This window comes from Lepisma saccharinum, chromosome 27 (assembly GCF_977018435.1).
Source record: "Lepisma saccharinum chromosome 27, izLepSacc3.1, whole genome shotgun sequence".
NCBI classification, from domain to species: Eukaryota; Metazoa; Arthropoda; class Insecta; order Zygentoma; family Lepismatidae; genus Lepisma; species Lepisma saccharinum.
Window position 1 is genome coordinate 27,710,699 of NC_139255.1, and position 14,779 is coordinate 27,725,477.

Here is a 14,779-nt window from a genome sequence, read left to right on the forward strand (position 1 = left end):
ACTTGACGTAAACAGAAGAACAAGGAAGAAAGAAGATATAGAAACAGGAGAGGGGGAAGAGAAAGAAAGAGAGATGTGGTTTGGTATAAGGAGTATGGGGAAAGCCATAAGCAAAGTACTTAGAAAAGCGGGCATAAAGACATATAGAAGGAGAGGCTGCAGCATTTTAAGGATAGCGAACAAGAAGAAGGAAGAACACAGAGGAGGAAGAAGAGGGGATTATATATAAAGTTTAGTGCAAGGAATGTGATAGTGTGTATATAGCGGAAACAAAAAAGAGACTGAAAGACAGGTTGTACCCACATAAGGATGACGTAAAACTAAAGAGGGAGAAAAATGTTATATTCAAGCACACAAAAGAAACGGGACAACAACATAGAATGGGAGAAGGCTAGGAGGATAGGGAGGGAGAAGATAGGACTAGTGAGGAAGTGCAAAGAGGCCAAGGAAATAGATAAAAAAAGAAGAAATTATGAACTGGAATGGGGGCTGAAAACCAACAAGGAATGGAGAGGGGTGTTAGAAAGAGTGGAAAGGTGAGAGAAAGGAAGGAGGAGAGAAGAAGGAAGAAGAAGGAAGAAAAAATGAAGAAAGAGGAGGGAAGGAGTCCAGAAGATAAGGAATCTGTCTAGGTCCATTAGTGGAGGAATTGATAAGGCACATACTCTCACCAGGTACCTATCAATCACCTGTCAGGTTGTGTCAATTACCTGTCAGGAGATTCCAAACTCAGGAATTCCTCACAGGGAATGTTCTAAGATAAGGACTGGTGCCTTCGTGTTGTTTTGTGTATGGACCCTGTCTGAGAGAGTGTGTGTATATAAGATGATGATTTGTAACTTTCATCAATCTATTGTGAATATTCGTCTGAAGAAGACCCTGTCACAGGGTGGAAACGTTACCCTTTTAGTGTATATATTTTTTATACTATAAATTCTGCCTTGGTCAGTATTTTAATGTTTTATTAACATGGAAGCAAGACTTAACAGTATTACCAATAATAATACATGATGTTCACAAGAAATTATGAGGGTATTTTTGAGTGACTCTTTTCATTTAGATGTTATTTTATTTCTATCCTAAAATGTTTCTTAGGGAGGACATTGATGGATTATCAGTCATCAGTAAATATGAATTTTTAGTCATTAATTATGTTTACACGTTTACATGTTCGTAATCGTACACGAGGATAATGTTTTAAAATGGAGTTCTTTCTATGAATAGCATAAATAATTTTTCACCTTTTCTAAAATGGTGCATTGTTCTTTGCAGATCATATCAACCATATTAGGGATGTCGCTGGTGTGAACCACGTCGGGCTTGGTGCTGGATACGATGGAATTAACTAGTAAGTATAAATAATATTGTATTGACGTTGGAAGGTGTAATTGAGATACATATATGGATAATCGTGTATTTGCATGATATTGTAAAGCGGAAAATATTTTAAGATAATATTCAACAAATATTCATTTTATTAATAGAGTATGTTATGTCCTGAATTTAAATCATTAGATGCAAATTATTTAAATGAAAAGATATGCTCATGATGGCATGCCTAGTAAGGTTTGACACCAGGTATCTTCATTTAGTATCAAAATTAGACCTGTGCGAGGATCGAAGCTGGTAATACTCCTAAAATAGTCCTGTGCAACCCATACGAAGCAATCACATCAGAATATTGCGCTTCCAACAAATCACAACACATTTGCTAGGTTTTCGAAGACCATCAGCAATCCACAGGCCTGGAATAGCTGCAGGCAGAGGCGCTAACTTAATACATTTTGGGAGGGTGGGGCTGGCTATATATATAATATTTGACCTTTTACGTGAATTTTTGGTGGGATATAAAGTTCCTTGCCCTCCCTCATAAGTCGGCACCTGTTATTCAAGGGTTCGATCCCCGGTGGAGATAGGTGCCCTCTTTAAACGCCATATCCAGTCCCGAATACCCTATTTGAGTACAAAGTGGAAATGACTTTATAACGTAAAAGATTGACAGGAATTTTAAATTCCAGCAGGACGCCATTAGCACTGCGCCATCGAGAAGATCATAATTTTGTTATAAACCCTAGAAAATAAAATTAAGATAGTGTGAAATCCAGTTTAAAATATTAAATTTATCTCTATCTAATAACTGGTATTGTGAAACTCTGTGTGACAATTATGACAGTGACTTATTAATCTGCATTGTGTTGCAGCACTCCAGACGGTTTGGAGGACGTCTCCAGCTACCCAATGCTCCTGGCAGAGCTGGCCAGAGATCGCAAATGGAGCTCGGATGACATCAAGAAGCTTGTAGGGGGAAACCTGGTTAGGGTCTTCAGGGAAGTAGAGAAGGTAATTGTTTGGTTAATTTCACATAAAGTTACAGCGGACTGAGAAATACAATACCAACTTAGACAAATATTGCTTAAAAAAATACATTGTCACTATCAATTGAACAAGTGTAGGTAGGCTATATTCATTTGTATGCGTGTGTATCTGCATGTGTATCTGCGTGTGTATGTTCGTGTGTGTTCATATCATAAAATATAGTAAAATGTCATAAAAATTAACTTTTTAAAAATATATATCCAAAAATACTTAGATTTGGAGTCAACTACAATTTTGTACAGTTTCATATTTTTTAGAAAACACAAAATGTGTCAAAAAATTACACAAGCGTTACTAATGCCGACCTATAAATTATTTAGTAGCTTATATATAATTTAAAGTTTTTAATATTAACTTTGATCACAAAATTAGCATTATTGCCTATAATATTCTTGAGTTTTGTTCACTTTCTTATTTGAAAGATAATTGAGCATTAAAGTAAAACGAGAAAGTACGATTGGTACTTTTAATTGGATATTCTAGTTTTATATATAAAAATATCTTTTCCGCTCATGAATCCCTCTAAATACATTTTTTCCAAAGGTATGTTACCCTAGTAGGTTATAAGTGCATCCTATTTAATTGTGTTTAATTCAAACTTGTTTGGTTGCTATGCTAGTTGGTCATCACAATAATTAATATTGGGGCAGTTGGTATGGTCAAAACATTGGTGATATTTCTTCTTCACTTTAAAGTATATTTAACTTTTTCACTATCAAACTAACACCTACGTGAGGCACGTTTCTTAATGTCGAAATTCTTATACTAGGCAAACAGAACGCGCTATGCTAACCACTCTGCCGAGATGGTCGGTCCTCTCAAAAAGAGCATGTTGTTGTTATAGACAGAAAACTAAAATTGAATGAGCACATTACAATCATTACTGAAAGATACATGCATCTCCTAGCTCCTCTGTACAGATTCACATAAATCCAAAACCAATCACACATCAGCAGATTTTTAAAATTGTTTTTCTCCTCTGTTCTTGAATACTGCTTTCATATCTGGATCATGCCTTCTAAAACTAATCTTTCCAAGAATGATTTTGTACTAAGTTTTTCTCGCTATTGTAAACATAGAATACGTTCAATATTTCTCCACAAAACAGATTTATGCCTGTTTTGAATATACATCCACCACAAATTCGTCTTGAACTAGCAGACATGTATTATTTACATAAAATCAGCACCGTAGCTAGATATTTTGGTGCCAAACTACTAGGCACCGTCATGCGTTATCCAATATGTCCGTCTTATGCCATAGTTTGTGATACTTACATCCTACAGATTTTGAAATGAGAAAACAAAGAAAAACTTATAAAAATAATAATAAAGGTTATATTTAGAGATTCATAGTTTGCATTTCTGATCTAAGAATATTACAGTTGTCTTAGTGTCTGTATAACATCTTTTAGAACGTTTTGTTTCTACAACTTTGGGTATCTTGGTATCAGAAAATTCCATCAATACGTTAACAGATTATATTTCTGCCAATTGTAAATTTCTCCTTTGCGTATTCTGACTTCGTTGTCTTAAAGACAAGCGAACTAGGCTTCAGCTTACATAGTCTACCTCTCTCTACGGGCCTACATGAAATCATCAATCGTAAATTGGAAAACGAACTTCTAATTAATCATTTTAGTCTTCGAGTGTCCACACCAACAAACCACAATGTAAAGCTTTTTCACAACCCCATTATAAAATTAGATTTTTGAAGTAAAATAAATATGTCTGTTTTTGACCAACTTCTCTCTATTGATATCAAACTCAAAAACTTTCTTACAGGCCCCCCTTTACTGCTATAAATTTCAGATTTGTATTAGGTCCACCATCAGAGATATTGGTCTTAAGTTGTTTTTAAATATCAAAAAAGGGCATTTTTAAAAAGAGTAACGAAAAGAGGAAACTAGTAACAAAGCTCAAATATTTTCTGACAAACATTTGGATGTACATCTTCTCTTTAAAAACAAATTATACCTCTAATATTAGTCCTTTTTTGTTAATAATAAAATCTTAAACTTTGACTTTTGTTAAATGCCGAATATCAATTTTGGCCCAAAATTTCAGCCATTGCATTAGAGAGGGCAATAAACTTAGAGGAGATAAAATGCACCTTGAAATGTACTCAAAACCAATGTTATCTATCCCAGCTCTCATTTTCCTCAGCTGTTATAAAATTTATCGCAACTCTCTGCAAAGGTGAAAGTGCATAAAGCCATAAAGCACAAATTGCCCCCATTTTAAAACGACGTCATATAAAAAATAAATAATTACTCTTTTGAACTATCCTTGCATGGGGATTACAACAACAACAAAATGATTTTTTTTTTTTTTTCAAAAAATTGCCACTCAACCAGTGCTGGATCATTTGGTGTGGATTGACTCTTTCTCCAAAATAATGTCTATAACTACAATAATTTATTGCAATAGATATTTGTAATTATTTAAATTAAATTAGGCATCAAGTTAAAACTCTCTTCAGACAATAGTGAATAATTTATTTCGATCGATTTGTGTGATGGCTTCAGGTGTGCTTCCTCTTAAGTCTTTTAATTGGATTGATTGGATTGATTTGTTGTTTTAAGTCCACTTTATGCACAGTAAGGCTAATCGGGACTGGGCCTACATTTTTAAGTGGGATCCGAACCACTATGTGCCTCCACCAGGAATCGAACCCGGGACCCCTTTTAAGTATTTTAAGAAAGTAGGGAAAGGTGGACAACAGTTTTAAGTCTTTCACTAAATCCCGAAGGAAAAAATCCAGAGTAAATTATGGCTTTTCTCCAATGTGGTCGAGTTCTCTGTGAATAACTGTATTTCTGGTTAATGTGGATTTATAAGATATTAAGATGTTTTTGGGAGGCTGAATCTGCCTCCGTCTTCAGAGTAGCGTGTGGTCTGTTAGATCATATAAATGTTTGCCTTGGAGGATTATTCTTGGTGGCCTGAGCTCCACGCGTCTGTCGGTCACAAGGACCTCTATATACAAAAAGTTGCCAGGTAGGATTATCAGTGGCCCAGGCTCCACTTCTTCAGATGACCACGTCAAGGTTACGATCAAGGCTTCGTGCGGTACCGTTAGGTTTCCACCTTGATCTCCGGGGACTGTACCGCCCCGGATCTCTTTAAAAAATAACAGTGGTTAAAAGTCCAAAAACTAGTATGAATAAATCACCACTGATTAGCTCCAAAGAATAATTAAGATGTGTGTTTAAACTGCTTGTAGCAGTGGAATTAAAGATTTTGCTTTTGACGCAGGAATAACTAAATAACTTCTGGCTGCAGTAGCACAAGCCTTTCATCTATCCCTCTCCTCGGCAAGATCAATCCAATCTTTCCATCTCAAAGTTATCTCTCCATTTCCGTCTTGGCCTTCCTACTGGTCTCTTACCATCAGGTTTCTCAACAAGAATCCTGTAAACTCTTCATTCCTTCCCCACATAAGTATTCCTGATTCAATTATTCTAATAATGTGTGGATAGGAATTCATGCAGTTCTATATTATGTAACCTTCTCCACTCACCTGTCTCCAAATACTTTTCTAAGGATTTTATTTTCAAATACTCTGCTTTTATGATCCTCTTTCAATGTAATGGACCATGCTTCGCTTTCATATACAATGCAAAATACAGTCAAAGTTACTGGTTTCTTTGTTTTGTTTTTTTAACCTTTAGTTTCTTAGATATCATACGAAAAGGTAAAAGTTTATGAAGAGACAAGTAGCACGAATTCCCTGAATTAAGTCTGCTTTTTATTTTCTCTTCTATATCATTTTCATTTGTTAGTATTACTCCTAAGTCAGGGGTTCCTAAAGTCTTTTTTCGTCTCACGGCGCCATTAGCGTTTCAAGATTTTCCCGCGGCGTTCAAGTCAGAGTGTAGACCTATCTAACACTTGCAACGCTCGGTTAGTGTGGTCAGGTTGCTTGTCTTATGTTAAAAAAATAAACACATAATTCAAATTCAGAACCATTTTATGTGTAAAAGGTACTAAATAAGCACATATTTGGAACAATCATACCATTCCAGTGAAAATATTGAATCATTTCCAGGGGCGCCTGTAAGCTATCCACGGCGTCCCAGGGCGCCGCGGCGTACACTTTAGGAACCACTGTCCTAAGTATTTGAATTTGGAAACTGATTCAATTATTCGATCTTGATTATTAGTTAACACTGGCCTTCGGCCTGTATATATATATATATATATATATATATATATATATATATATATATATATATATATATATATATATATATATATATATATATATATATATATATATATATATATATATATATATATATATATATATATATATATATACTCGTACTTTTCTCTTTGAAGCACCAAAATTTAATAAACTTCCGGATAGTGCCGTAACCACTTTCTAAAACTGCTTGCTCTGTATGAACAGTTCTCTCATTATTAAAAAAAATTAACTCTGTTTACTCTTGCAGATCAGAGATAAATGGATCAGAGCCGATGTTGATCCGGTGGAAGAATGGATTCCTATGGAAGATTTAGATGGCAAAACATACTGTAGGTATCCTGGAACTTGAATTATGGAGAATTTTTGGAAAATTGATTTTGATACGGATGTGAACACCAAACCTCAGCTCTTCGTGTCTTTTCTCAATAACATCATTGTTTTTAACAAATCAAACGATGGAGTTACCAGAAATTTATTGAAATTGTTGTTATATTGTTTATGGTGTGTTAAATTTAACTTTAGTTGAATAAAGAAATATTCTCTGAACTGTATGATAGTATATGCTTTATTATAGTCTACAACTAAAATTATTTCATAGTTACTTTCCTCACGTTTAGTTAATCGAATGAACCTGTTAATTCCATTATAAATTACTGCAAGAAAGGATATAAGTTGCAGGTACTATTACATGAGTCAAATGAAAACTTTAACTTGTTCTTGTTTTTTTTAACTACCGTAGTATGTTTCTGCATGTAGGGTTGCACAAGTTTGCTGTAATTTAGGATAGGCTCATTGCTGATCCACATCCACATATATTTTCAAGTCTGAGTTAGTGCCTTACCTCAAGAAGAAGAATATTCGGAATCTTTATGGAGTCACTTTTATGAACATCCGCGAAGGTTTTTCCACACAGCTTTGTGAAGACTGAGGCCATTGTCGAACTTCTTCCTCAATTTGTAAACTTGCTGGCGTGGTAAGCATGCATAGATACATTGAATTTTCATTTGCAATAGAATGTATAGGAGGCTTCCAGAGGACAAGAAACCACTGCTCTTCACTGGTACGTGTGTATGCAGGACACACCGTCTTTAAAATGACAAAATGGCATTGTAAAGCTCACTTGATCAGTGTTGCAGCCTTGATGTCGTCTAGTTTTGATTGATTGATTGAGTTGGTGTTACAAGTACATTTTACGCACAGTAACGCTAATTGGGACTATGTGCCTCCACCGGGTATCGAACCAGGGACCCCTTTATTACAAGGGAACGACACTACCACTGAACCATCGGGGAGGCCCAATGTCGTTTAGCAAATAACGGTTAAGACCTCATGTCAATTTAAGCTGTTTACAGTCTGGAAGAAGATCACCAAAGGCTCTTAACAATGTGTAACCAAAATTACATTCTCTGTTCCCGGAGAGAAATTGCCATTTCCTGTTTTGTTTTGCTTCAGAGTTCAGAAAATGAGTAATTTCACTCCAACTTTACTTTCTGGCTAAGACATTGATATTTTGAAATGTACCCATTTTCTATTTTCATTCATTGATGATTAAACTTGGTTCAATTCACCAATTCACTGCAGATCTAGGTGCTTAAATGGAATACATATCTACCTAGGTACATTATACATACATTCTGGTATAGTATAAAAAATCTACATGTATGTACTAGATGCAATTTTCTGTGATTACAATATGCATACTATTTTGATTTTGAAGTATACTTTGAAATTGAAGTAATTTAACATGTACAGGGTGTCGCGAAACTCTTTCAACAACGCTTGTGCTGGTAGATATCATAAAAACAAGTAACTTTCCCCTATAAAGTTTACCTCGAAAGCGCTTAGTTTCTGCGTTATAAGCGCTTAAAATCTATCCTGTACGTATGCAACCCAACGCAGCAAACACTTGCTCTGACATAACTACCAGGGGCACGTGGCAGGGTTGCCACTGGCGTTCCTCGTTAAGAGAGATGACTTGAAAACAACAACTTGGGAGTCTTGCCTGAGCAAAATCCAAAACATTAATGGTACTTGCGATGTTGTAAGAAGCATTGACAGTAGGCCTATTTATAAACTGACCAAGACATAATGGGCAGACTGAAATTCAAGATTACTCATTCTAAAATATCTCCATAATTGATTGATTGATTTGGTTTATTTTAATTCGCTTTTCTGCCACCTTTGGCTAATCGCGAAGATGAGGATGATATGATGAAATAACAAATCACACCAATGTCTAGGCCAGGATTTAAACCCGAGACACCTGACGCCGTAGCGAGCTGTGCTAACCACATCACCACGGAGTATTTCGTGTATATCAACAATTGCAAGGGACACGTGAGATAGGAGAAATCCAATGTCATCCACAATACGAAGAAACCTTCAGGGTTGGTGTCCACAGCGCCCCCGTAAGAAACACAGAACAAAGCGTTATGGGGCCAAGGTCACCATAGCCAACATACAATACTTACTTTAGAAAACAGTGGCAACCTATAAATTTTAGCGACAACTGATATGCATGTAAGAAAAAATATGTGTTTTAAAAGTGGGTTTCAAGAAAATTCCAACGATTATTTGCAATACTAGGAACATGCGAATTAAAAACTCTCTCTCTCTCTCTCTCTCTCTCTCTCTCTCTCTCTCTCTCTCTCTCTCTCTCTCTTTCCACTCAAACTGGTTCATCTTGAATGCTCTATTAAAAAGGTTGTAAATTAATATTTCATTGAAAGGAATTACATTGAGTTCGGTGCATACTGCCTGTACAATTTTGTTCCGCACTTCACGATATCGTTTGATATTGGTACATACATCAAGAGAAATCCTCGTAATTTACACTATTTTCATGTGTGGGAATTAGTTTTCTCATTTTGTGTCTTCGTTTCGCATTCTTATCATCGAACGTGAAAAAAAAAATCTAAAGGGAACCATTGAGTACACGTCATAAATTGTACATATCTATCATTCATTGTAGTAACTTGATATTAACATTAAACTGTAAGAGTAACATTTTCGGAAGACACCAAAAGTTCACCCTGGAAACAACGTTTTGTCGCAAACGAGCAAGATTCTGACATCTAGAATTTCCAAGATAATTCTTGTGAATTTCTATTCTTCTCATTGTACGTCATTTTTCTGCAATTTCAGGCAAATAGTAAATACGATCCAGTGACACCTTTGTCCAGGTCGGAACTCGTGCCCGGAACATTCGGTAGAGAGATCATGTGTTGATCACTAAACGTACTCAGTAACCGAAGTGGCTCAAGAATATTCATCTGCAGGAGATTTTTGTTTCTTTTCAGTATAGAAGTTTGCCTGCTTTTTATAACGAACTCGATTCGCAATAGCGCTAGTTCACAATTTTCTAATAAATAATTTGTAATAACACTACAGTCTGCGTGTTCGAAACGAGGCAGCAAACACCTCATGTTTACATTTGTTCGTTCGTGGATTCCCCCTATCTCACGTGTCCCTTGCAATTGTTGATATACACGAAATACTCCGTGGTGATGTGGTTAGCACAGCTCGCTACGGCGTCAGGTGTCTCGGGTTTAAATCCTGGCCTAGGCATTGGTGTGATTTGTTATTTCATCATATCATCCTCATCTTCGCGATTAGCCAAAGGTGACAGAAAAGCGAATTAAAATAAACCAAATCAATCAATCAATTATGGAGATACTTTAGAATGAGTAATCTTGAATTTCAGTCTGCCTATTTTGTCTTGGTCAGTTTATAAATAGGCCTACTGTCAATGCTTCTTGGAACATCGCAAGTACCATTAATGTTTTGGATTTTGCTCAGGCAAGACTCCAAAGTTGTTGCTTTCAAGTCATCTCTCTTAACGAGGAACGCCAGTGGCAACCCTGCCACGTGCCCCTGGTAGTTATGTCAGACCAAGTGTTTGCTGTGTTGGGTTGCATACGTACAGGATAGATTTTAAGCGCTTATAACGCAGAAACTAAGCGCTTTCGAGGTAAACTTTATAGGGAAAAGTTACTTGTTTTTATGATATCTACCAGCACCCAAGCGTTGTTGAAAGAGTTTTGCGACACCCTGTATAGATATAAACACACAGTGTATAATATGTTCACAGTATTAATGCCTCTCCAGAGAAAATTTATAAAATCCTCCCTGCCTAAAGAAATTGGGTACTGGTCTGATTACACATATTTTGCATGGAAAAAGTAAGGAATTACTAAAAAAGGGAAATCATGAATTTAGAAGAAAATCGAGGCATTCTGGTTCCGAGGCTTAGATGCCTTAATGGCTGATGGGAGTGAAGTAGTCTCACGTGACTCAAGCGTAGCAACCTTTTGGCTGCGGTTCCGGATCGGACGTCGGCTAGAAGCATCCGCTTCATTTGATTTCTTACTCCAGTTATTCATTACCTTATTCTCTCTAACCTCTTTAACCCTTACCCGTCCTTTTTTTTGGGGGGGGGTGTCCTAAAAATGGTCCGGGCCGGTTTTTAGGAAAATGGGTAAATGTCCTCTTTTTGGTGACATAGACAACTGCTTCAAGATTCGTAACAAAATTTGTAAGTGTACAATATAATTATAAGTAATTCACTCGTGTACAATATTATGATCATTTCTTGCAAAATAAGAAACTACTTTCAGAAATTTTGTCACCAAACAAATACCTGAATACTTCTGACCTTAATGATGTAGATGAAGACAATTGCCAGTGATCATCTTGTATTTTTGATTGGTTGGTAGGACATGTCTCCGTAATAGAACTTTAACAATGTTTTTTACTAATTTACATATAAAAATCACAGGAAATATTTTCTATGTATAATATATAGTTGTAATATGAAGAATTCTACAGCCAAATTTTAAGTTTGAGAATTAAAAGTTTGAGAATAATGATATACAATACGAGGGGGGGATGGAAAGTTCGTGAAATCACCCAGAAGGAATACAGCTGGAACAACCATTTTAATACATTTTTCAAGGTATTCCCCCCGAAGCTCAATACACGTTTCATAACAATGTTTCAACATTTGTAACCCTTTCAAATAGAAGGTTTTGTCCTGCCATGCAAAACAGCCCTCCACCTCCTCAACCAGTGCCTCTTCGGACGGAAAATGTGTGCCCTTGAGATGTTTTTTGAGGTTTGGAAAGAGGTAATAGTCGGATGGGGCGATATCAGGGGAATAGGGTGGGTGGGGTACACAGGTAAAGCCCAGATCGCCAGCAATTGCATGGTTTGATGGGCCTTGTGCGAGGGCGCATTGTCCTGGAGAAATTGCACACCACGGCTCACTTTTCCCCGACGTTTTTCCTTCAGAGCCGCCTTCAATTCAATCAAATATTGGGAATAAACAGCAGCACTGATGTTTTCACCCTGTTTAAGATATTTTATGAGGATGACACAGTCCTTATCCCAAAAGACCGATGCCAGAACCTTCCCTGCTGACCTTTGACTTCGGAACTTTTTCGGTCGAGGAGACCCACTGTGGCGCATCTCCATGGGTTGCTTTTTAGTCTGTGGATCATAATGGTGAATACATGTTTCATCTTCAGTCACCAGACAGCGCAAAAAATCATAAGGGTGTTGAAATTTGCGCACGATCTCCCGTGACATCTGCACTCGTGTTCTCTTCTGGTCAGCATTCAGACATTTTGGGTTCCATTTCGCACTGAGCTTCCGCATGTCCAGATACTCTGATATTATGACACCCACACACTCACGCAATATCCCCAGATACGCAGCAATGGTTTTGGTGGATATGCGCTTATCCTCCATGAACATGTCGTGCACTTTGACAATGTTTTCCCTAGTCACTGCACTTGCAGGCCTGCCAGAGCGGGGTTCATCTTCAGTCTCACCATGTCCAGTCCTAAAACGCCTCACCCATTTGGCTACTGTTGTATATCCTGGGGCATGTTCCCCCAAAGTCTCATGCAAAGTTTTATGGATATCCATGGGGGATTTGTCTTGCAACACGAAAAACTTGATGACACTGCGAAGCTCATTCTTCTCAAATTTCCTTAGGTCCTCCGCCATCTCTTCTTACTGAACGTGAAACAAAAAAAAATAACAATGACAAAAGGATCATATGCAGGATAAGAGGTTTACAATATATGCTCTTTCTAATGGCTACAACAATTTGTTTCAATTTTTATTTCTTCTGGGTGATTTCATGAACTTTCCAGCCCCCCCTCGTACAAAAATTAAAAGTCCAGCTTTGTGTTATTTCTTAAAAAATAATAATTGTATTACCAAATGTTAAGAATAAGTGATGAAGCACTACATATATAAATTTTAATTACAAATCATACAATAGATATTGACCTGAAACACTGCATTAATATTTTCGTAATTGCTAACGTAAGAATCAAGTTGTATAAATTATATTTTCTCTCTATGCTATTAGTTATCGAGTATTATAACACTTCTGTAAAATCTTTAGTGAAATCTAAAGATGTCCTCTATTTTAAAGTTTGTCATCTGCTAACCCTATGTAAGGTATGTGTTTTATATGCACCTATTCTCCGAATATCATATTTAATCTATATTGATGTACGAAAATACACAGAGAAATAGTTATGCTTTTGTTATGGTTCATTCAAATTGGCGGACGAGAATCAATTGGAGAAGGTCACTTACGCCCTCTTACCTCGTTTATTTGTAACTTTTTCTATTTCCTTGCATCTTATTTCTTACTCTCGATCTTCTTTGCTTAGTTTTGGATGATTACTTCCTCTTCACCTGATCATTTCATCCTCTCCTCTTAACGTTATCTGTTTCATTTCCTTTGTTGTACATTCACTGACAGTCACCATTCTTCACACTACACTCTATACAGTTACCTTTCTTTCCCTCTGTTTTTTATTATTATTTCTCCGTTTTGGGGTATCTTTATATCTCTCCTCTTTCCTTGTTTCTATCTTTGGGTCTGTATTCTTTAAATGTTTTCTACCACGACCTTAATGTCACTCCTTTTCTGTTTAAAACGTTTTTCGACTCGCCTCCAAAGTTCTGGAGTTCGAATCTCGGTCTTGGGTGATATTTGTGAGTGTCCCTTCAAAATGTTCATCTAATCATCACTCACCGTAGCGGAAAATATACACTAAATAACAATAATACAAAATGAATAATTTCATTTTTTATTATTATGACGTAAAATAAAGTCAATATATAAAACTTAGTGGCACAGCTTTCCCATCTGCACACTTTTGAAAATTTTCTGCAGGGACAGATGTTATTTCACATACTCATCACTGTTGCGCTAATTTCCATCGTCATGATTAATGCGAAGGAATAATATAAAACATGTCTAAGTGAAAGAATGTCAGCTTACTTCGAGAAATTATCATATAGTTGATGTCTTGCAAGATTTTAGACCTCAGGAAGGGCAGAGAATAGTTTTTAGTAAAAGCTCCTCGGGGTATGAATGATAGCTCCAGAGATTTCTCTTCCTGAATCTGAAGTACAGGTGTCCTATAAAATCACATTTAATTTATACATATGTATACATTTCATATTATTACCTAAGAGCATATGTTGAAGGTTAAAGTCGAGAATTATGGTTGGCTAATAGAAGTTTCTAACTTACTTCTTCTTTACACTTCCGATGTGCCACTGGTTCGACCTTCATTATATCTAATTACAAAACTGGGTGTGTTCCACATCAAATTATTATTTTTCCTATGAAAAATCCAATATTCCAATAACATTATCATTCATGATTGGGAAAAGAGAGACGCGGTAGTATATAAATACGGAGAAATTAGTACTCACTTTTATCCGCGAAGCTGTTTTTTCTTCTTTTTCGATTAATTTCAGTGGCCACTGCCACCATCCTCGTTGGAACTTGCTGCGCTGTTGCTTGGCGTGCGTCTTTTGTTCGTAGTTCTCTGGTTGCCGTTAGGTGCGCTGTGCGTCTTGGTACGTCGTCTACAGAAAACCGGATGCAGGCAACCAGTACATACATGCTCTCTCTAGCCATCCCCCTAAGCAAAAAGCCAATGTGTGGCTAAACTTTTATCGAAGAGCCTTCTCCTACTGTGGCAAAGAAGAGGATCTACGAGAGGAGATAGCCACCATCACAGAAATAGCCCTGAAGCATGGCTACACTGAATCACAACTCTCCACTTGGTGCAGTAAGGCGGAAATACAGGTCAGACACCCTAACCTACCACAATCAACCCATCCACAAGCAACCCAGCCACAACCAACCCCCAGCGAC

At 36.7% G+C, this 14,779-nt stretch overlaps 1 protein-coding gene across 1 annotated transcript in view; it reads left to right on the forward strand.

Annotated features, from left to right (window-relative positions):
• Positions 1 to 7,130, forward strand: part of LOC145980366 (dipeptidase 1-like) — a 136,302-nt gene extending 129,172 nt beyond the window's left edge. Inside the window, exons 10-12 of the mRNA XM_083113428.1 lie at positions 1,273 to 1,348; positions 2,202 to 2,340; positions 6,833 to 7,130. Coding sequence (XP_082969554.1) covers positions 1,273 to 1,348; positions 2,202 to 2,340; positions 6,833 to 6,934 — 317 coding nt within the window. The 3' untranslated portion in view covers positions 6,935 to 7,130. The remainder of the gene's footprint in view (positions 1 to 1,272; positions 1,349 to 2,201; positions 2,341 to 6,832) is intronic.
• The last annotated feature ends 7,649 nt before the right edge of the window (positions 7,131 to 14,779 follow it).